General features: G+C 34.5%; 1 protein-coding gene across 1 annotated transcript in view; it reads left to right on the top strand.

Annotated features, from left to right (window-relative positions):
• Positions 1–21,712, top strand: part of CDS1 (CDP-diacylglycerol synthase 1) — a 68,248-nt gene that overhangs the window by 32,798 nt on the left and 13,738 nt on the right. Inside the window, exons 5-8 of the mRNA XM_041759166.1 lie at positions 2,037–2,176; positions 17,573–17,631; positions 19,338–19,420; positions 20,773–20,860. Of these exons, the coding sequence (XP_041615100.1) occupies positions 2,037–2,176; positions 17,573–17,631; positions 19,338–19,420; positions 20,773–20,860 (370 nt within the window). The remainder of the gene's footprint in view (positions 1–2,036; positions 2,177–17,572; positions 17,632–19,337; positions 19,421–20,772; positions 20,861–21,712) is intronic.

Consider the following 21,712-nt stretch of genomic DNA (forward strand, 5'->3'; position numbering starts at 1 on the left):
TAAAATGTTATAAACATGCATGATTTGCTTTATTTTGCCTCAGTTGACATGAGACCACACACAAAATTAGATTATCTCTACAAAGAGTGATAGATGAGATACGAAAATAGTTGTGGGTTTTCTGTTTTGTTTCTTGAGTGGTTTATTCAAGGGAAGGAAAGCCTAGGATAAATATCTGTCTCCTTCCTACCCTCACTGGCCCACCTCCCTGTAGGCTGTGGGGACAGGGCAGGGATGGGGTATGTATGTGGAGGGCACAGAGAGAGGAATGATGACTCCTAACTTTGTTGTTCCTGGTTTGATCTTGTCTTCAGGCCTGGGACCCCATGACATGCTACCTGGAGGGTAGTTGGAGGGAAGAGTAAGACTCTTGGAGGGGGCAGTATAAGGCAACCTTATAAGTAGCACTGGCAATTACCAGCCCATGAAATATTATATATGTACAAATACATGTAAAAATTAGTTTAAAAAGTAATGTGATTTTAATATTTAAAGTCTTATATATCTTTACAACTTTTCAGCTAGGATTTTTAGTTATTAAGACTTTTATCAGGAAACATGATAATATGATTATTCATTATTAACTAGCCATGCCTTTGAATATAGTTTTAAGATTATTATCAGCCAGAGGGTCCAGTGTCTTAAGAAAACAAATGTATCACCTTTGAGGTTTAAAGGGGTCAAAAAATAGTTTCTTGGTTTTGGTAATAGCTAATTTTGCCTTACAGCAGGTTTTACTCATGAAGGGCAAAATGTATGGGAGATGTTAGGTAGATTACGCAGTTAGGGAACAATTAAATGCTAAACCACAAAGGATTGATTGATTCTAAGTATAGGAGGAAAAAAAACTAAGGATGGGCTCCAGTGATTGTAGAAGTCTTTATGGAGAAGGTGAGAAACAAACTATCACTTGAAATAAAGACAAGTTTTGGATAGAAAAGAGTGTTCTGGATTGGGGAGGACACACTCATCAGGTTCTAGATGGGGAATGGAGGAGACACATGCCACAGATGGAGAGACTTTTCCTGGGCAGAATAATGGGGAAAAAGTTGGATTGGTGGGCTAGAGTAGGCCTTGATAGCCTTAGAGAGGAGTCAAAGACCATTTCCATTGTAAGAGAATGGAAAATGGTATTACAGCTAATAGAAATGAGAATACTTTAACTTTGAAAACATTGGGATCTGATTCAGCCCATGACAACTAGAAGGGAAATTGTTCCTTTCCTCCTCTGCTCTCCTGACCACCTGGAACTCTGTTCTTCAAAGGAAGAGGGACAGAAGAACTCTGAGGCAGTGTTTCTCAGCCTTTTCCCCTGGCTCACACAAGCTGCCATCAGCAAAATGTCACTGTTGATCCATCCTTTCTCCTAGAGGGAAAGGATATACCAGACAGCTGGGTGGAGGGATAGGTGATTACACAGTATAAAGAGGTTTCTCTTAGAGATTTTTACCTGCTGCTTGCTCCCATCACCCACTACTACTTCTTAAGAATCACTGTGCCACTGGAATCCATCTGTAATATGGAGGAGAGGAAGAAAGACACCAGTATGCACAGGGCAGTGAAGAGAGAGGTCAGAGGTTAAATTACCTCTTTGTGCTTTCCCCTTTGATTTTCCTTAAGGCAGGTGGGGGTTTGGCATAGGTTCTGCCGTATTAAAAGGCTTTAGAGCTGTGAGTAGTGGGGAGTGAATATTCATTATAATCAGTACTGAATGTGTGTATCTGTGTGTGTCTATGAGAAAGAAAGAATGTGTGTGTTTGTGTATGTGTAGCATTTTTTACATTGTTTCCCAATGTGTCTGGCATTAGATTTGACCTAAGTAGCGGCATGAGCTATTTTCAGTCAATTTTTGTTGATGGATACATTTGGAATTAAATTTAAAAGCAGAAAAACATGTTTTGGAATATCCTAAACCTGCCTACTTAATTTGGTTTTTGATCTTTGTGGGATCATCAAAATGTAGAGAATAGTCTTTTGAGTTTCACAGGGAAAGAAGGCTTCAAATATAAAAAAGGCTAATTGTTTTTGAATTATAGGTACTTTCTACTGTGTGTAAACTACTTTTTCTATGGAGAGACTGTAGCTGATTATTTTGCTACATTTGTTCAAAGAGAAGAGCAACTCCAATTCCTCATTCGCTACCATAGATTTATATCATTTGCCCTCTATCTGGCAGGTAAGGAAAATAGTAATGATATATGGCTAGTATATGTTACGTGTTTATTTTTACTTCATGTGATTTAAATTCACAACCTTCTTTGTTACATTTTAACCCAGCTTCTCTTTTCACCTGTCCTGTGTATAAAGCTGTTTCTCTCATTGTGGTCTTAAACAGCAGTTACTCCCTAATGTGACTAATAAGAAGTACAGACTCATTTGATTGTCCACAGATTTCAAAATTTCCTTTGGAAATTGTAATAAAGAAGCTTTTTAATATATGAATTGGTTGTTAACCAAGTATAATTTACAAATAAATTTTTGCATATATCTTGCTTTATTTGTTCCTAGGAAATAGTGTTCATATAGAATTAATCAGGGTATTTAGTTTTACGGACATGTTTTATTTTATATTCTTTATATATATGTATATATATATAAATGTTATATACATATTTTTTGTAGTATACTATTTTTATGATTTTATTTTTAAAGATTGGATTCATTCTAGAGAGAAGGGAGGGAAAGAGAGAGCATGTAAGGGGTGGGGCAGAAAGAGGGGGAAGAGAGAGGGAGAGAGACTCTCAAGAAGACTCCCTGCTGAGCACAGAGCCTAACTCTTGGCTTGATCTCAAGATCCTAAGATCACGATCTGAGCCGAAATCAAGAGTCAGACGCTTAACCAACTAAGCTATCCAGGCACTGTCATTATTTTCATTTTAAAGGAGGATGTGAACTTTGAGTTCTACTTTAGCTCTTAATAGTTACTGTTTTAGTTCTTAAGAGTTTTCCAATAAATAAGTTCTCAGTACAATTTTGGAAACTGAATACAACATGGGTTTTCTATTTCTCATTAAAATAGACATACGCAGAATATATGAGGAAGTGTGTCAGGTTCTCTAGAAGTATGTCATTTTATTCAGTTGTTATGTTGTTCCTTCAAGGTGTTCCCGTTTTAATAAAGCCTTCCTCAGATCCTGGTCTGATTTTGTTTCTGAATCTAGAAAGTCAGAAAGTGAAACACAATCTGAAATGATAATAGTAATTTTCAGAGAATCATTTTTGGGGTAGGAGGAACCTGCATTTTCTCAAGAGTTTTCTTCTTTTTGCATTCAGGTTTTTTTTTTTGCATAGTCTAGTTTTCTGAGTCTGTTTACTATATTTTTAAAAATTATTACTAATACATCTAAAGAAAGTACATTCTTAAGAAAAGATATTGAAAAGTATTCATGTTTTTTCAAGGGCATAAGAAATTATTCATTTTAGTTATTCAGTTTTAAATTTGAATTAGTTTAGAAGAATCATGATGATAGATTATTGATGACCAATACCGGCTAAGATTTGGGAAAGAAAAGCACTTGACTCTGATCTGTGTTTATCAAAGCACATATGTGACATTTTTTTCTTGGTAGAAACTTCGAGTGGTTTATCTCACTAATCAAACCAGTGCACTGATAAATGTAAGGTAGATATTGGGATGGATTCTTTACTGTTATGAGAGAGAAGAATACAGTGCCTTCTCACTTTATATATCGACTGGCAAGACTTTATTGGTATTTTGAATTTTAAAAAGTTATTAGCAAGAAATATGTCTGTAGTGGCTTCTGCTACTGAACCCAACAACTTTATGTTATTTCATAAGATCATTCTTGTACTTGCTGATAACAAAGTTATGATTAATGAAAATATAAATCATTCATAGCATTAGTAGATGTCTAAGAAAATAAATTTTAAAATACAATGTAAACAGCAACCCTGCACCCCACCACTTACAGACTTTTTTTTCATTTTTTAAAGTAATATGCCCATTTCTTAATTTTTTTCAGGCATTACCTATTGACTTCCTATTACAACCTTTCTCTCTTCTCCATACTGTTTGTTATTGTCATTGTTGACATTGTTAAACAGATACCTAAAATATCAATTACTGGGGATCCAAATAGTGTCTGTGATTACATTTCTATTCTTATACAACTTTTGTTTTTTTCTTGAACTTAGTAACTGCTCCACCTTCTCCTTTCCACATCTACAAATTTTCATGTAGGAATCCTTAATTTCTCTTCTGGGTCTGTTCAATGTCTATTGGTAGTTTCTTCCATGTTCACACCAATCCGTGTATCAGTTTTTTTTCTTTCCTTGAGACCTCTGTTCTAGAAACTCTGTAGTACTATTGCATTTGGACTGTCTGCTTGTAGGCCTCCTGACTCAGTATCCTGATTTGGCCTCCTCATTTCTTCTATCCTGCATCTTCCAGTTTCTGGGTTGACATCCTCCAATAGTTTCCTGTGAAATGCACTTGGAAGGTAAATGTTTTATGTTCATATGTTTCTCAAAATATTCTCACAGTTGACTGCTTTGGGTAGGGCTTGCACTAATTACTAGTAGATTTTTACTTAGTACTCTTGTCTAGAAATCTAGGCCTTAGACTTGCCTTCCACTGAGTCTTTTCTGCTCAGTTTTCTCTAGAAAGTACTATTGGTCCCTGATTTCTCAGGTCTGCTAAAAGTTATCCAGTCTGTTCTCCTTTTGCAGCTGTTCCTCTTAAGTTTTCCTCAAAATGTCTTCAGTTCTCCTCGCTCTGTGGGTTTTCACCTTAATTAATTAATTAGTTTCTCTCTCTCTCTCTCTCTTTCTCTCTCTATTTAAATTAGTCTCCACACCCAGCATGGGACTTGAACTCAGAATCCCAAGATCAAGAGTCTACTGACCAAGCCAGCCAGACATCCCCTCACCTTGATTTCTTTTAATGTTAATTTAGTGAACTGCCAGGACAGAGTTTAAATAAATGCATGTGATCAACTTGCATTTTAAGGCAGAAATCCTTAACTAGTTTTTCTATTTTTTCCTTTGGCTTAAAACAATTTATTCTTTTTTCTCTCCTGGTTAGCTTGGCTTCTCTGGGCAGCTCTAACTTAGTACCTCTCTTATGATTGCAGTCAGGTGGAAGTAGTGCTCATCATTTCAGTCTTGAGTCAGCCGGATTGAGGTAGCTCACTCAGGGCCATAGTCTGTGCTGGCCACTGACTTGAACACACACATCTGGCCTCTTGTTGGGGCTTGGATGTTTTAGAGCACAATGGCTGGGTTCTGAACAGGGAGAGTGCCAAAAGCCAAGCGCTTCAAGAGTCCTTAGGTAGGTTGTGTTTCTTTTTGTTTTAATGAGATTTTAAAGATAAAAACCTAATACAGACCCATAGCAAAAATCTGGACTAAAATGGAGTATTGTGAAATCTCCCTCCTGCCTCAGAGCCTTATATACAATCTCCAGAAACTGGCCACTACTGTTGGAGGAAGTTTCTGAGTATTCAAGCTTATATGTTTATATCCTCTCCACCCTCATTTTTAAAATACAAATGAGTATACAGTATTCCTTAACTGTTTGTTCTTCCACTTAATGCAGTTTATGGATGATTTTATATCAGCACATCTAAACCTAGTGCATCTTTGTTAATGTGCATACAGTAATACCGGAGGTAGAATGTGAGAAAATAAGGTGACTGCTATTTCCTTTTCTTACTTTCCTTTTGGAGTTTGTTACAACTAATATTTGAGAATAACTGTTCCCACTGAGTTGGTAAAGAATTGAATTCATTTTCTTTGTTTTATTTTACATGTAATATATACTCTAATTTTTAGTAATTGCTTCATACATTAAACTTTGTTTTTCTAAAGTAAAATCAATGTCTCTTTTTTTCTGATTAATTTCTTGCTATTTTAGGCTATTAGAATCATAAAAGCTCATTGCAAGTCGTCATTTTTTCAGCAAACATGTGAATGCTTTCCAAATGCTAGGTACTGTGAATGATTTAGAGGACAGAGAGGGAAATAAGGCTGATAGGGTGCCTTCCATGGTCTTGAAACTAGTGAGACACTAGTCCCCTTGTGCCCTGCTGAAATGTGAACAAGGACCTCTAAGCTCATGAAGGGTAAGGAGAAATCTGCTCTGCTGAAGACCATAGAAGGCCTTTGAGAAGAGATGGCAGGTGTCACGAAAAGTAAAGGACAAGCAGGCATTTGCTAAGTGGATAACGGTAAAGGGCATTCGAGGCAGAGGAAGCAGCTGTGCAAGGCTTGGAAATAGGCGAGGATTGTGTGTTTGGGACACACAAGCATTAAAGGTTGGAAAGGTGAGCAGGAGCCACATCTTGAGAAGCTTTGTGTGTCATAGGAAGAGTTGGGACTTTATCCCTAAGAAACCATTGGAAGAGGCAAGCATTAAAGGTTGGAAAGGTGAGCAGGAGCCACATCTTGAGAAGCTTTGTGTGTCATAGGAAGCATTAAAGGTTGGAAAGGTGAGCAGGAGCCACATCTTGAAAAGCTTTGTGTGTCATAGGAAGAGTTGGGACTTTATCCCTAAGAAACCATTGGAAGATTTTAAGAGATGATATAGCTAGATCTGTAGTAAAGTGAAGGATGGATTGGGAGACATTAGTAGGATGAACAAACAGGAAGCTGTTGCTCTGGCTCATGCTAAATACAAGAAGGGCCTGAGCCATTGGGGTTTGTATTTAAATACGAAGAGGGTTGGTTACACATCAAAAAATAAAAATACTGTGGGCTGATCCCAGAAACCAACTGTTCTTTATGACAGCCTATGAAAAATTGTTTTTGTATTCCATATATTATTGGCTTAAAATGTACTTTTTGTTGAGCTAATCATGTATTTACATGTAGTTGTAGGAAGTGACAGAGCTATCCCTTATGCACATGTCTAGTTTCCACCAATGGTAGTACCTTGCAGAACCACGGTACAATATCACACCAGGATATTGACATTATTAGAGTCCTGTGAATATAATTTCCTAATGCAACCTTCTTAGGAGCTACTGGGTTAAATGATGAAACGTCAAATATACATCATGCATAATATTCTGTATCTGTTACCATTCTACAAGTGGCCTAAGTATGGTCCTGTGAGACCGTAAACAACCTTCTCAGTGTCTCTCCCTCTTTTTTTATTTATTATTTTTTTATTGGAGTTCAAATTGCTAACATTTAGCATAACACCCATCGCTCATCCCGCCAAGCGCCCTCCTCAGTGCCCATCACCCAGTCACCCCAACTCCCTGCCCACCTCCCTTTCCACCACCCCTTGTTCGTTTTCCAGAGTTAGATGTGTCTCATGTTTTGTCACTCTGTGTCTGTCTTATGTTTCTAATTCCTAGTGCCTAGTGCAAGGCCTGGCATTTAGGTTCCCAATACGTATTTGATGCACAGTCAAGAGGCTGAGATCATGCACATTCATATACAGTGTTTTTCAGAGATATTTTTTCAACATTAGTGTTTTGTTTGCTGAGTCTTGAGACCCTACTGGTGATTCTTGAAGTGGTAAACATTTCATGGGCTTAGTCTAGCAAATGGAATTTGACTTTAAAACTGGAGTGAAGAAATAGAAAGTATGCTTTGTCGAGGTGTGTGTACCTTTCTCTTAAATGATACTGTGAGAAGCTTTGGAATTCTTTTCATAAAACAATATTCAAAGAGTCCTGTCAGAATTTTAGTTCTGCAGTGGTCAGATGACTTTGGAAAGTATAGGTCTTAGCAGATTTAAATAGCAGAGACAGCCCATGTTCTTTCACTGATGCGGAGTTTTGTTAAAATAGAATACGGGTATCTCCAGGTTTAACCTCCTCCCCACAACCCATGAGACTAAGTGACTTATCTAATATCCTACAGAACGACTCACTGACAAAGACCCAGAAAATCATTCTGACATTTAGATAATTTTGTTGTAAAATGAATTTGCCTTCAGGCTCCCGGTGCATGGAGCCTGCTTCTCCCTCTGCCTATGTCTCTGCCTCTCTCTCTCTCTCTCTCTCTGTGACTATTATAAATAAAATTAAAAAAAATTAAAAAAAAAATTAAAAAAAAAAAAAAAGGGATCCCTGGGTGGCGCACTGGTTTGGCGCTTGCCTTTGGCCCAGGGCGCGATCCTGGAGACCTGGGATCGAATCCCACATCAGGCTCCCGGTGCATGGAGCCTGCTTCTCCCTCTGCCTATGTCTCTGCCTCTCTCTCTCTCTCTCTGTGACTATTATAAATAAAATAAAAAAAAAATTAAAAAAAAAATTTTAAAATGAATTTGCCTGATGGCAAACAAAAAAAATCAGTGAGACTGAAGTTTATAAGGCAAACATTTTCTCTAGAGTCTAGATAATTTTTTAAAAGATATTGGTAATTTGGATTTGAGGCTCTTTAGCAACCAGAGCAACCGTGTGATTATAAATGAGTAATGTTGAGTGAATAAGCTTAGAATGTTTGACTCTTAATATTATGTAGCCATCTATGTAGCCAACCAGTGACATGCATGTTATTTTTAGTTGTTTTTGTTTGTTTGTTTTTTCTTGTGTATGCATGGCTATTTTGATTTTTTAAAAAAACCCTTAAGGAGAAAGTACAACTTGAATACTTTGAATTTGAGAAAATCAATAGACATATGAAATTAAACTTAGCTAAAATGAATACATAATTAAGAAATTTTCTCCCAAACATCCTGTATATCTTATTATTTCAAAGGATGTTGATGAAATCTTTAGAAAGATGTCACAAATAACTGTGCACAGAGGACTCTACCTCCAAAACTACACTTACAGTTTTGAAGTTAAAGACTATTAGACTCTGTGCATATGTGCCAGTGTTGTTCTACTCTTTAAACCCAACATGTAGATTAATAGAAAACTTTTCTTTATCTTAGCTAGCATAATGGTTGGTTTGTGTGACAATTTCTACAATGCAGATTCTTTTAAGACTTTTTAAAAACTCCATCATGGTATAGTGTCTCAATAGGGGCCACATAATGCAGTGTGTTTCTGAATTAACCTAACATGATATCTGAAATGTTTTGAAAAATATAGCCACATGGAAAATTGAAGAAGAGTCATTAAGCTCCAGTATTTAATCCTGGGCCGGTCTTAATGTCTGTGTCTTGAATTAAGGACTACATGTGTTTATTGAATTAGTTGATTACCAATAGTAAATTTTAAAAACAACTTCATTAATTTATTATGTTTTCTTTTTGACTAGATTTTGAGTTCCTTGAATGGGAATACCTGTCACATTCATTTTTTATATCTGGTATATCGTTAGTGCTCAATAAATATTTTTTGATTGTCCATTTTTCTGAAATTGCCTCTATCCCATCTTTTGGACTTTTGAATATTTTCTTTCTCCTTTACTTCTCCTGACTCCCTTAGAAATCTCATTCTTTTTTGTTCTTTTCAAATATACCTCTCTTTAGTCTATTGGGTAACTGATCTCCTGAACTCCTTGGGAGCTCTTTGATATACTAGACAACAGGATGTACACATCTTCGGACAACACTAGGCACAGGGCTGTGTACATAAATGGTGATCAGTAATAATAACTAGACATAATTACATAATAAGAACTGTAGGTTAGGAAACTTTTTCAGTGAATACTCTTATTTATAATACTTATATCCTATTTTTTTTTTTGGAAATGTAACAAGAAAGAGGTTCATTGTTAATTAGGAAAAAAAAACTATGGATCCAAATGGATGAAAATTTTCTTTCCATTAGATTTATTGAAATATAGAATAATGTATTTTTACACATTTAAACATAAAATATATACATAGCTATATGGTTGTGAATGAAAAAGTAAATTTATGTGTTTCTTTTTCAGATTGTTTTTCTTTAAAAATAATATTCCTTAGATGTTCTAGGAAAACACCTTACTTAGGCCTTCCGCAAGTTAGAAAATTGTTATCTTAATGTATCTAGAAGTCAGACAATTATATTCTTTATTAAAGCACCCAAGAAGCTGAATGTTATTGGTAATTTAACAGTAAAATTGGATCAGGTAAAAGTGAGTAGCCAAGACTGTCCTGGATAAAATCACCATTAGGACAATACTGAATAATTCTGCTAGTAATTTTGTTTCAAGAAATGCTTAAGTGTGAATGGTATTATATGACTTCAAAAATGAGAAAACCATACATGTGAGAGCAGTATTCATGAAGAGGTAATTCACAGATAATGATGTTCAGAAGTTCCCAAGGTCATGCTGGGAGAGTCAAAGGGGTCCATTTGCATGGACTTGGAGGTTTCAGAGGCATCTGTCTTAGCTTAGCTCTTACCCCATTTGCCTCTGCACCAGTTCCAATTTCCATTCATTTCTAACTATGAAGCAGTAGCATAAAACACAGAATTTGCATTATTATTTGAGCCACAAAATAAACCTGCCTGTTATAGAATAAAAACTTAAAAGCAATGATTTTAAAGAGGTGTGTGTTTTTTTTGTTTTTTGTTTTTTGTTTTTGTTTTGTTTTGTTTTGTTTTAATGCTACTAGTGATTTCAAAGCCACTAGTAAGGTCTCAAGACTCAGCAAACTCATGGGTTTTTTTTTTTTTTCTTTTTTTCTCTACCCCCTCCCAGTTTCTTTCTCTGTCTCAAGAAAGTGACAGATGACTTTCAGTTGTGCTACATTTGAAAATGTTCCCATATTTCTTTTGCAGTTCAGTCAGATTACTCTGTAGGTGACAAATAGGAGGTGAGATGGGATCTGGGAATCAGTATGTATTCTCTTCCTTTGTCATTATCCTTTTCATTGGTGTTTCAAATTAGCCTTCAGAAAATAGGTCAAGGAAGCTGCTGGTTGATTTTTTGCTCTGGTCAGAGTAGTATGAACCTTGCTTACTCTGGTGGGTAGAATTGCTTTGGTAAGTATTACTTGTATGTATAAAATCTAGCATTTATTTCATGTGGGATAACTTACCTGATAATTCATTTTCTATTTTGGAGAACTCACTGTAAAGATACTGCAGAATAGAATGGATGGATACCTACTAATCTGAAATTAAACTTTCTTTATACATTTGCAATATCTACCTATGTAAAAGAATATTTCTCTTTAGACGTTTACTGATATATTGGGCAAAAAGGGCTTCCTGTTGCCTCCCATTATTTTTGTGTATGATTATTGAATTTCAGGTAGGTAGACTTTTTATTTAGTATAATGTCATTGTAATAAATTTGTGGGATATAAACATAAACACAAAGCACAAACATTTGCTTTTATAAATCTTTATTAAGAGTGTTGTATTTTACTACAATTATTATAATATGGTTCTGAGAAATTTCAAGTCATTCTTAACCTGAAACTTACTGATAATGGTTTATGGAACTACATGATACTTGAGAGTCAATAGGATCTGAAGGTCTGTTTCCTAGCCCTGTAATTTTCAGTCAATTAATAAAGCCCTTTGTCCATTTTTCTTCACCTGTAAATGGAGATAATAATAGATATGTTCATTATGGGGATGTTGGAAGCATTATATAAGTTGATATTTGTAAAATGTTTTAGACAAGAGCCTGGAACATAATAAGTGTTCACTAGATGTTAGCTGCCATAATTATTATTAATTTTCCTATTGTAGAGATTGAAACATTCTATACATGTACACTTAATGGATTGATACAGCGAATAAGTTTTTTTTCATAGTGATACTTTTTTTTTAGTATAGTTGATACAATATTACATTAGTTTCAGGTGTACAACATAATGATTTGACAAGTTTATACATTATGCTATGCTTACCACAAGTGTACCTACCATCTATCCCCATGCATTGCTATTACAATATCAGTGACTATATTTTTTATGCTGTGCCTTTGATTTACTCATCCGTAACTGAAAGCTTGTATCTCCTACTCCCCTTCACCCATTTTGCCCATTCTCCCACCATCTCCCTTCTGCCAACTGTCTATTTATTCTGTATTTTTAGGTCTGGTTCTATTTTTTGTTTATTTACTGATTTTTTGTTTTTAGATTCCACATATGAGTGAAATCATATAGTATTTGTCTTCCTCAATCTAACCTATTTCACTTAGCATAATACTCTGGGTCCATCGGTGTTGTTGTAAATGGTAAGATCCCCTCTTTTTTTATTCTCGAATAATATTCCATTATATATATATACTACATCTTCCTAATCTGTTTGTCCCTTGGTGGACACTTAGGTTGCTTTCATATCTTGGCTATTGTAAATAATGCTGCAATAAATATAGGGTGCATGCATCTTTTCAGATTAGTGTCTTTGTTTGGATAAATACCCAGTAGTGGAATTATTGATTCATATGGTTTTTCTGTTTTCAATTTTTTGAGGAACCTCCATACTGTTTTCCACAGTGGTTGTAACAATTTACATTCCCATCAACAGTGTATGAGAGTTCTTTTTTCTCCATATCCCTGCCAACACTTGTTATTTCTTGTCTTTTTAATTTTTGGCCATTCTAATGGGTATGAGGTGATATTGTGGTTTTGATTTCCATTTCCCTGATGGTTAATGATGTTGAGCATCTTTTCATGTTTACCATCTGTGTGTCTTCTTTGGAAAAAATGTCTATTCAGGTCCTCTGCCCATTTTTAAATTAGATTCTTTGTGTTTTTGATGTTGAGTTGTAGAAGTTCTTTATGTACTTTGGATATTCACCTTTTATTGGATATATCATTTGCAAATATCTTCTCCCATTTAGTAGGTTGCCTCTTGTTTTGTTGATGGTTTCTTTTGTTATGTAAAAGCTTTTTATTTTGAGATAGTCCCAGCAGTTTATTTTTGCTTTTGTTTCCCTTGCTTTAGGAGATACCATCTAGAAAAATGTTGATGTGGCTGATATCAGAGAAATTACTACCTATGCTCTCTTCTAGGATTTTTATGGTTTCAAGTCTCACATTTAGGTCTTAAGTCCATTTTGAGTTTATTTTTGTGTATGGTGTTAAGAAGTGGTTCAGTTTCTTCTGCATGTAGTTTTCTAGTTTTCCTAGCACCATTTATTGAAGAGATTACCTTTTTCTTATTTTATATTCTTGCTTCCTTTGTCATAGATTAATTGACCATACAATCATGGGTTTATCTAAAGGGTCTCTATTGTGTTCCATTGATCTATGTGTCTGTTTTAGTGTCTGTATCAAGTGTTTTGATTATTATAGTTTCGTAATATATCTTGAATCCTAGAAGTGTGATATCTCCAGCTTTTTGGATCTTTTGAGATTCCATACAAATTTTAGTATTATTTATTCTAGTTCCATGAAAAATGCTGTGGGTAGTTTGATAGGAATTGCATTGAATCTGTAGATTGCTTCAGGTAATATGGACATTTTAACACTATTATTATGACCCATGAGCATAGAATATGTTTCCATTTGTTTGTGTTATCTTTAAGTTTTTTCATTAATGTTTTAGAGTTTCCAGAGTCCAGGTCTTTTATCTTTTTGGTTAAATTTATTCCTAGCTATTTTATTCTTTCTGGTGTAATTGTAAATGGTGTTGTTTTCTTAATTTTTCTTTCTGCTACCTCATTATTAGTGTGTAGAAACACTACTGATTTCTAGGTATTAATTTTGTATCCTGTAACTTTACTGAATTCATTTATTACATCTAGTCAGTTTTTTTGGTATATTTAGGATTTTCTATGTCTCATGTCCTCATCAGTTTAACTTTTACCAATATGGATGCCTCCTATTTCTTTTTCTTGTCTGATTGCTGTGGCTTAGACTTCTAGTACTATGTTGAATAAAAGTAGGGAGAGTGGACATCCTTGTCTTGTTCTTGATCTTAGAGGGAAAGCTCTCAGTTTCTCACTATTGAGTATGGTATTCACTTTGGGTTTTGTGTGTATGTGTGTGTATACATACATACTCTAGCCACACTTTGTTGAGAGGTTGTTGGTTTTTTTTTTTTTTATCATGAATATCATCTTGGGATGATCATATGATTTTTATACTTCATTTTGTTGATGGTGGTGTATCATAGTGGTTGATTTGTGGATATTGAATTATGCTTGCATTTCTGGAATAAATTCCACTTGATCCTTGAATGATCTTTTTAATGTATTGTTGTATGTGGTTTCCTAATATTTTGTTGAGGATTGTTGCATCTATATTCAGGAATATTGGCCTATATATTTTTTTTTTGTGGTATTTTTGTCTGGCTTTAGTATTAGGGTAATGCTGGCTTTGTAGAATATATTTAGAAGTTTTCCTTTTATTTTTTTGGGACAGTTTGAGGAGAATAGGGATTAACTATTTTCTGAATGTTTGGTAGAATTCACTTGGGAATCCATCTAGTCCAAGACTTTAATTTTGGTGGTTTTTGATTAGTGATTCAATTCCTTTCCTTGTAATCAACTTCTTCAGATTTTCAGTTTGTTCCTGATTTAGTTTTAGAAGAGTGCATATTTCTAGAAATTTATCTATTTCATCTATCCGTTTCTGCTAGATTGTCCAATTTGTTGGCATATAAATTTTCATAGCAGTCTCTTTTAATCGTTTTTATTTCTGTGGTTTTAGTTATTACTGCTGTCTTGTTTCTGATCTTATTTATTTAGGTCTTTTTTCTTGATGAGTCTGGCTAAAGGTTTATCAATTTTGTTTATCTTTTCAAAGAATCAGGTCTTGGTATCATTGATTTTTTTTTTTCCCTAATGTGTTTTTTAGTTTCTGTGTCACTTATATCTGCTCTGATCTTTATTATTTCCTTTTTTTCTACTGACTTTGGGCCTCTCTTCTTTTTCTAATTCCTTTAGTTGTAAGGGGTTATTTATTTGAGCTCTTCTTTCCTGAGGAAGGCCTATATCACTTTGTATTTTCCTCTTAGAAATGCTTTCACTGTGTTCCAAAGATTTTGGATCATTGTGTTTTCATTTTCATTTGTCTCAATGTATTTTTTTTTTATTATTTCTTTGACTTCTTTTGGCCCATTAGTTGTTAGGATCATATTGGTTAGCCTCCATATGTTTGTGTTGTTTCCATATTTTTCCTTGTAATTAATTTCTAGTTTCATACCACTGTGATTAGAAAAGATGCATGGTATGATTTCGTTCTTCTTAAATTTATTGATGCTTGTTGTGTGACTCAATATGTGATCTATTCTGGAGAGTTTTCCTTGTGCACTTGAAAATAGTGTATTCCATTTTTACTTTTTATGTATTTTTGAAAGCTTATTTATTTATAATCTCTACACACATTGTGAGGCTCAAACTCATAACCCTAAGATCCAAAGTCACATGCTCTACTGACTGAGCCAGCCAGGTGCCCCTATTCTATTGTTTTTATTTTTATTGTTACTTATTTTATTTTTAAATATTTTATTTATTTATTTGATAGGAGGAGATGGGGAGAGAGAGAGAGAGAGAGAGCAAGCACAAGCAGGGGGAGAGGCAGAGGGAGAGGGAGAAGTAGGCTCCCCACTGAGCAGGGAGCTTGACATAGGGTTTGATCCTAGGACCCTGGTATCATGACCTGAGCTGAAGGCAGAAGCTTAACCAACTGAGCTACCCAGTTGCCCCTATTCTACTGTTTTTAGATGGAATGTTCTGTGTGTATCTGTTATGTTCACCTGGTACTATATATCATTCAAAGACATTGTTTCTTTTGTTGATTTTCTGCCTGAATAATCTATCCATTGATGTAAGTGGTATGTTAAAGTCCTCTAATATTATTGTATTACCATCAGTTTTTCCTTTTATGCCCATTAATATTTGCTTTTTGCATTTAGGTACTCCAGTGTTGAGTGTATAGATGTTTACAATTGTTCTATCTTCTTTTTGGATTGACCCCATTATCATTATGTAATGCCCGTCTTTGTCCAGTAGAGTTTATTTTAAAGTCTGCTTTGTCTGAGATAAGTATTGCTTCCCTGCCTCTTTTTCCCCCGCTTCCATTTCCATGGTAAATGCATTGTCATCTTTTTGCTTTTGGTCCATATGTGTCTTTAGATTAGAGATGAGTCTCTTGTAAGCAGCACACAGATGGATCTTGTTTCTTTATCCATTCTGCCATCCTGTGTCTTTTGATTGGAGCATTAAGGCCCTTTATATTTAAAGTAATTATTGATAGGGGAGCCTGGGTGGCTCAGTTGGTTAAGCATCTGCCTTTGGCTCAGGTCATGGTCCTGGGGTCCTGGGATTGAGCCCCACACAGGCTCCCTGCTCAGCAGGGAGTCCGTGTCTCCCTGTCCCTTTGCCCCTCCTCCTGCTTGTACTTTCTCTCTCTCTTTCTCAAATAAATAAATAAAATCTTAAAAAAATAATTATTGATAGATACTGCCATTTTGTTGTTTTCTACTTGTTTTTTTGTAGTTCTTCTCTGTTCCTTCTTCTCTTGCTCTCTTTCTTTGTGATTGATGAGTTTCTATGGTCTTATGTTTGGCTTTCTTTATTTTTTGTGTGTCTATTACAGGTTTTAGGTTTGTGGTTACCATGAGATTCATGTATGACATCCTAAGTAAATAGCAGTCTACATCAATTTAGTGGTCATTTAAAATCAAACACATTCTTACTAAAAAAAAAAAAAAAAAAAAAAAAAACCAGGAAAAGAAAAGATACCTTTTCTTTTTCCTTCTCTCCCCCTTTCTTTATTCCTGCCTTCATGTTTTATGTATATGTGACCATATTTTACAATTTTTTAAAAAAATATTTATTTGAGAGTGCATGTGAGAGAGTGTGAATGCAGGAGAGGAAGAAGCAGAGCAGGGAGCCCAACATAGGGCTTCATCCCAGGACCCTGAGATCATGACCTGAGCTGAAGGCAAACATTTAACCCATTGAGCCACCCAGATGCCTCTACATCTTTTTTTTTTTTAAAGGTTTATGTATTCATTTGAGAGAGAAAGCACACCCATGTGTTTGTGGGGGGAAGGGCAGAGGGAGAAGGAAAGAGAGAATCTTAGGCAGGCTCCATGCTGGGAACATGAAGCTTGATGCAGGTCTTAATCTCACAACCTTGAGATCAGGATCTGAGCCGAAATCAAGAGTCCAAGGCTTAACTGACTGAGCCACCCAGGTGTCCCACATCTCTTTATTCAAAATTGTATTATGTCTACTTATAGCCATTTCTTTTCTACTTAAAGAAGTCCCTTTAACTCTTCTTGTTAGACTCCTTTATCTTTTGTCTAGAAAATACTTTATTCTTCCTTCAAATTTAAATGATAACCTTGCCAGATAGAATATTCTTGGTTGTAGGTTTTTTTCCTTTCAGCACTGGCATGCCACTCCATTCTGGCCTGCATAGTTCCTGCTGAAAAATCAGCTGAGAATTTTATAGATTTTCCCTTGTAGGTAACTGTTTCTCTCTTAGCAAATAACTTTCATTCAACTGAAATTCAAAATCTGTTTTTCCATGTCCACATATTTGCAGGGGACTAATTCACTTAATTAATGAAGGCAATGTTTGTTGAATTCGTACCATGGAATATATTAGGCATTTTGGAGAATATAAGATCATTTTACTCAAGACACTTATTTAACATGCTTATTATAAGTAGGAGAGGTGGCTGATGAATAAATGCTATAGTGTACTTTGAAGTGATAAGAAAATCAGATTATTTGAGCTCAGTGAATCTTCCATTTTGTAACAGATTGCACAACAAGCACATGTTTTTTTGTTCTCAAACAGGTTTCTGCATGTTTGTGCTGAGCTTGGTGAAGAAACATTATCGTCTACAGTTTTATATGGTTTGTATTAACCATAACTATATATAATAAAAACGCCTACCTTTATTTTTTCTTCTATAGTGAGAAGATCTAATCTGCTAGTTGATGTTTTGCCTAAATGTGAGGGGTATTTCAATTTTTGATGATTATTAAATATAAAAGATTTAAGTTATACAATTTTTGAAGATTTAAAAATTTTAACTGGTTTCAAAGTTTCCTAAAAACTCAACTCTTTCTTTGAATATTTTCAAAGACTGTAAAATTAAAATCAAGTATTTGAAGTGTTTGCATAGTCTCCTGAATAGTTAGTAAGCCTGGAAAATATCTACCATATTTTTTTATGGAAAGTAACTATATTTGTTCTTAGCCTGCACATAAGTAGAACAAAACATACATTTTCTTGCTAGCTATGGTTAGTCACACAGATAATTACATAATTCTTTTTGCCCTAAGGTATTTTATGCAGTGTATCATTGAACTGTGTTTAGTATCTTATGAAATTTATCACTGAGTATGATGAACTTTCTTATTTTCTTAAAAGATAGCTAATTAAAAGGTTGCAAAATGGAAAATATAGCATTTAGATCTGTGAATCCATGTATTAGTAAGGCTTGTTCTGGATTTGGGTATATTTCCTATTCTTTATGCTTTGCTTTTCTTCATTGAGACATTCTGCTGAGCATCATCACTGGGTAACTGTAGTATTTCTTACATTTCTAATTTCTAGGGATCCTGAGAGGAGAGTAAAATGATCCATGAAAATCTAGAAACCATCAAGACAAATTATAAATAATAGTATCTCCTATGAAAATATAAATGGTGCCTATTGGAAAAAAATCATTTAAGCATTTTGAAGCAACTGGGATAAAAAAAATTGGATCTTTTATGCAGTTTAAAAATAAAACAAAACAGCTAATATATTATTTGACAAAATTGGAATAGGTTAATTATGAATAAATCAAAAATTGTAAGAATTTTGAATGTTTCCTAAATTCTAGTCAAAATTATGAGACAAATATTTAGAAACATCAAATTTTTCATTCATATTGTACTCATGCTGGTGATGTGAAAAATTACTAAAGTGGCATCTCTTAGGCTAGATGGGCTTGATGAAATACACAAGTTTGAAACTGAGGTTGAAAAAAAAAACCAAAAAAAAAAAAAAAAAGAAACTGAGGTTGAACACCATCATTGAACAGTACTGTGAAGACAACTTTCAAGTATGAAAAGCTGGCATTTAAGAGTAATTGGTCCCTGCTGGTTTGAATTATTTGAAGTCATTAATAACTCTGTATGGGAAAAAGTTACCATAATGAACTCTGAAAGAATAGCTTTTAGCAATTTTAATGCAGAATGCAGCCAGAGTAAAATGCTCCTCTCTAAATGCTGTAACACCACCATAAATTTCTCATTATCATTTTAATCTAATGATTTGAGATTATTGTATATTTTGTATGCGTTTTTAAATCCAGTGGTGTTTCTCAGTATTTTGAGCATTCCATTTGTGTATAAATTAAGATTACTTTGTTAAATGTCTTCATGGTTTTAAGGTTCCAGTAGGCACCAAAATGAATATAATTTACTAACAGCATTTATTTTGTACAACCCTATCATACAAAATTTGACCAGAAATCATACTAGAAATTTGTGTTTCAAAATTGCTATTGCTCCAGGGCTGCACTGATCAGTTGTATTCACTAATTGTTGTGTTGTTGGGCTATTAACAGTTCGCATGGACTCATGTCACTTTACTGATAACAGTTACTCAGTCACATCTTGTCATCCAAAATCTGTTTGAAGGCATGATATGGTAAGGGGACAGTATTATGCTGCTTTGTATTTATGTCCTAGCCTTTTTAAAGCTCTTTCCCTTGGACAGTGTCTTGTAGATTGCTACTAAAATGTACTCTTTGTTGTTGCTGCTCTATGTCACTAAAATATCTTACTGAGTTTTCTTACTATTTGACAACTGAAGACAAATACTTTGTTAGAAAGTATGAAAACCTGAAAACCCTTCTTTTTGGGGTTCCAAATAAAATCCAGGAAGTCCTTGTGAAAGCTCCAAAAATTAAGTATATTTTCAGGTGTTACTACACCTTAGTGTGGCTTTTTTACAAAGCATACCCAGACTTTAAAAAGAATATATTATTTTTGTGGAATGCAAAAAGAACAGAAAAGTTGGCTTGTCAGCAAAGAGTGTGCTGGCAATGTATTTTCTCTGGGTGAAAGTTGGGTAGGTTCTACACCGCCTTTATGTAGCAGTGGGTATCCAGATTTCAGATGGAGTTACTTGCTATGTAGCAGCACCTTACAGGTTCAGAAAGCATTTTTGTTAGTTTTAAAATTATAAAAATTATTAGTTAAAAATCAGAGTGAAGAAAAACAATTTAAGAAATCTGACATATTATACCCATATTTTTTCTAAACCCATTAATTAAAATCTCTTACAGTTAGGTTTTATCAAGATAAAACCCCTCCTCACAGCTTCATGTTTTATTTTGTTTTTATACCAAGGTGTGTGTACATAAAACAATCAGAATCATTTTAAGATTGTCTTCCATATGCAAACTTTCAATTGATATGGGGCAGTAAATTAGTATGACATACTGAAATTAGTATGTTCTGTATACTGACATACTGAAATTAGTATGTTCTGTACAATTAGTAGGGTTTAATGTAACTATAGACTAAGGTAGAATTAAAATTGATAGTTATTCCTGAACAAGAAATTGTGTTAAGAGCTTGGTATAAATTTATGAAATTATATTGTGTCTAAACAAATGCCTTGTTTCCATTTTGAAATACTTCTTTTTTATTCTTTGTACTATTATAACTTATTCTTCATAAAACTGAAATTTGAAAGTCCATAGCTATAGAAATAGATTGCTTAATATTAAAATTAAATTGATTAATATTTTCCTTAGGAATATTCTCCTGGCATGTTAGTTTATTTATAGATTTTGCTCTGCTGAATTGCATTAAGCAGATCTGGGCAAATTTACTTGATATACATTGTTTCTACTAATGTTTTGGCAAATGTTATGTTCTGGATGAGGCTGCAGTGTAATCCAAAGGGTTATTGCATTGGTTCATTATGAGTCATAACCTGTATAAACGTTTGCCACTTAATCATATGGACTTTTTTTCTGATTTTTTTTTAAGGTTCCTTGTTCCAATATCAAGTGTTATTTGCAATGACATAACTGCTTACCTTTTTGGATTTTTTTTTGGGAGGACTCCATTAATTAAGGTAATGGAACAACATCACAAGCAAGTCATTACCATAACCTTAAAGATGAGCCACTGGAGAAAATTTCCAACAACTTGGTGCTGTTGCACATTTTATTTCTGAAGTGCTTTGATTTTGCTTAACTGTATTTAACAACTACAGTGTAGGGGCAGTGAGCCATATTTCCCAATGATTCCATCTAGAGTCTTCACGAGATACTCTGTTGGCTCCTCAGTAAGGACCTGGCTCCATCAGTTATCCTCCATCTTGTGAAGGCTCATTTCACCTTTCTGCTGGTGCCTTTCCATTAGCTACAGTGCAATTTTTCTTTCTTCCATTCCCCAGCAACCCTACAAACAAGCCTTTACTAGACTCTCTTCTCCCCTCAAGCCATCTCATCTGTCACCTCTTTTACCAAATTTTTTGAAAGTCTGCATACACTTAACCATCTTCACATACTCATGTCTATTTGTAAACTTTACACCCAAACTCATTTAAAAAACAAAACCAAACCCTGAGGCCCTAAAATAAAATACTGATAATGCAAGTAATAAGTAAATGTTAAGATAAGGGAAAGAGACACGAGCAGATTTTGTCGTTTTGCCTTAGATTTGGTTCTACTTACAGTCAGTGGAGGCAAAGAAAGAAGTAAGTTACACAATTCTCATTTTGGGGAAACTAAGTCCTTGTAGAAAAACAGAACTTTTACTAGAAGTAAGTACTTTTAAACAAACTTTTCATGTTGGGGCTTTAGATATGCTTCATCCCATTCATGTATTGGGCAAAATATTTAGTAATATTCCCACAAATATGTTAATTGGCTATTTTGATGTTACTCTATGAAGGCAGTTTGGAGGGACTGAGCTGTACAGA

The sequence above is a fragment of the Vulpes lagopus genome, chromosome 6 (assembly GCF_018345385.1).
Source record: "Vulpes lagopus strain Blue_001 chromosome 6, ASM1834538v1, whole genome shotgun sequence".
In the NCBI taxonomy this organism is placed as follows: domain Eukaryota; kingdom Metazoa; phylum Chordata; class Mammalia; order Carnivora; family Canidae; genus Vulpes; species Vulpes lagopus.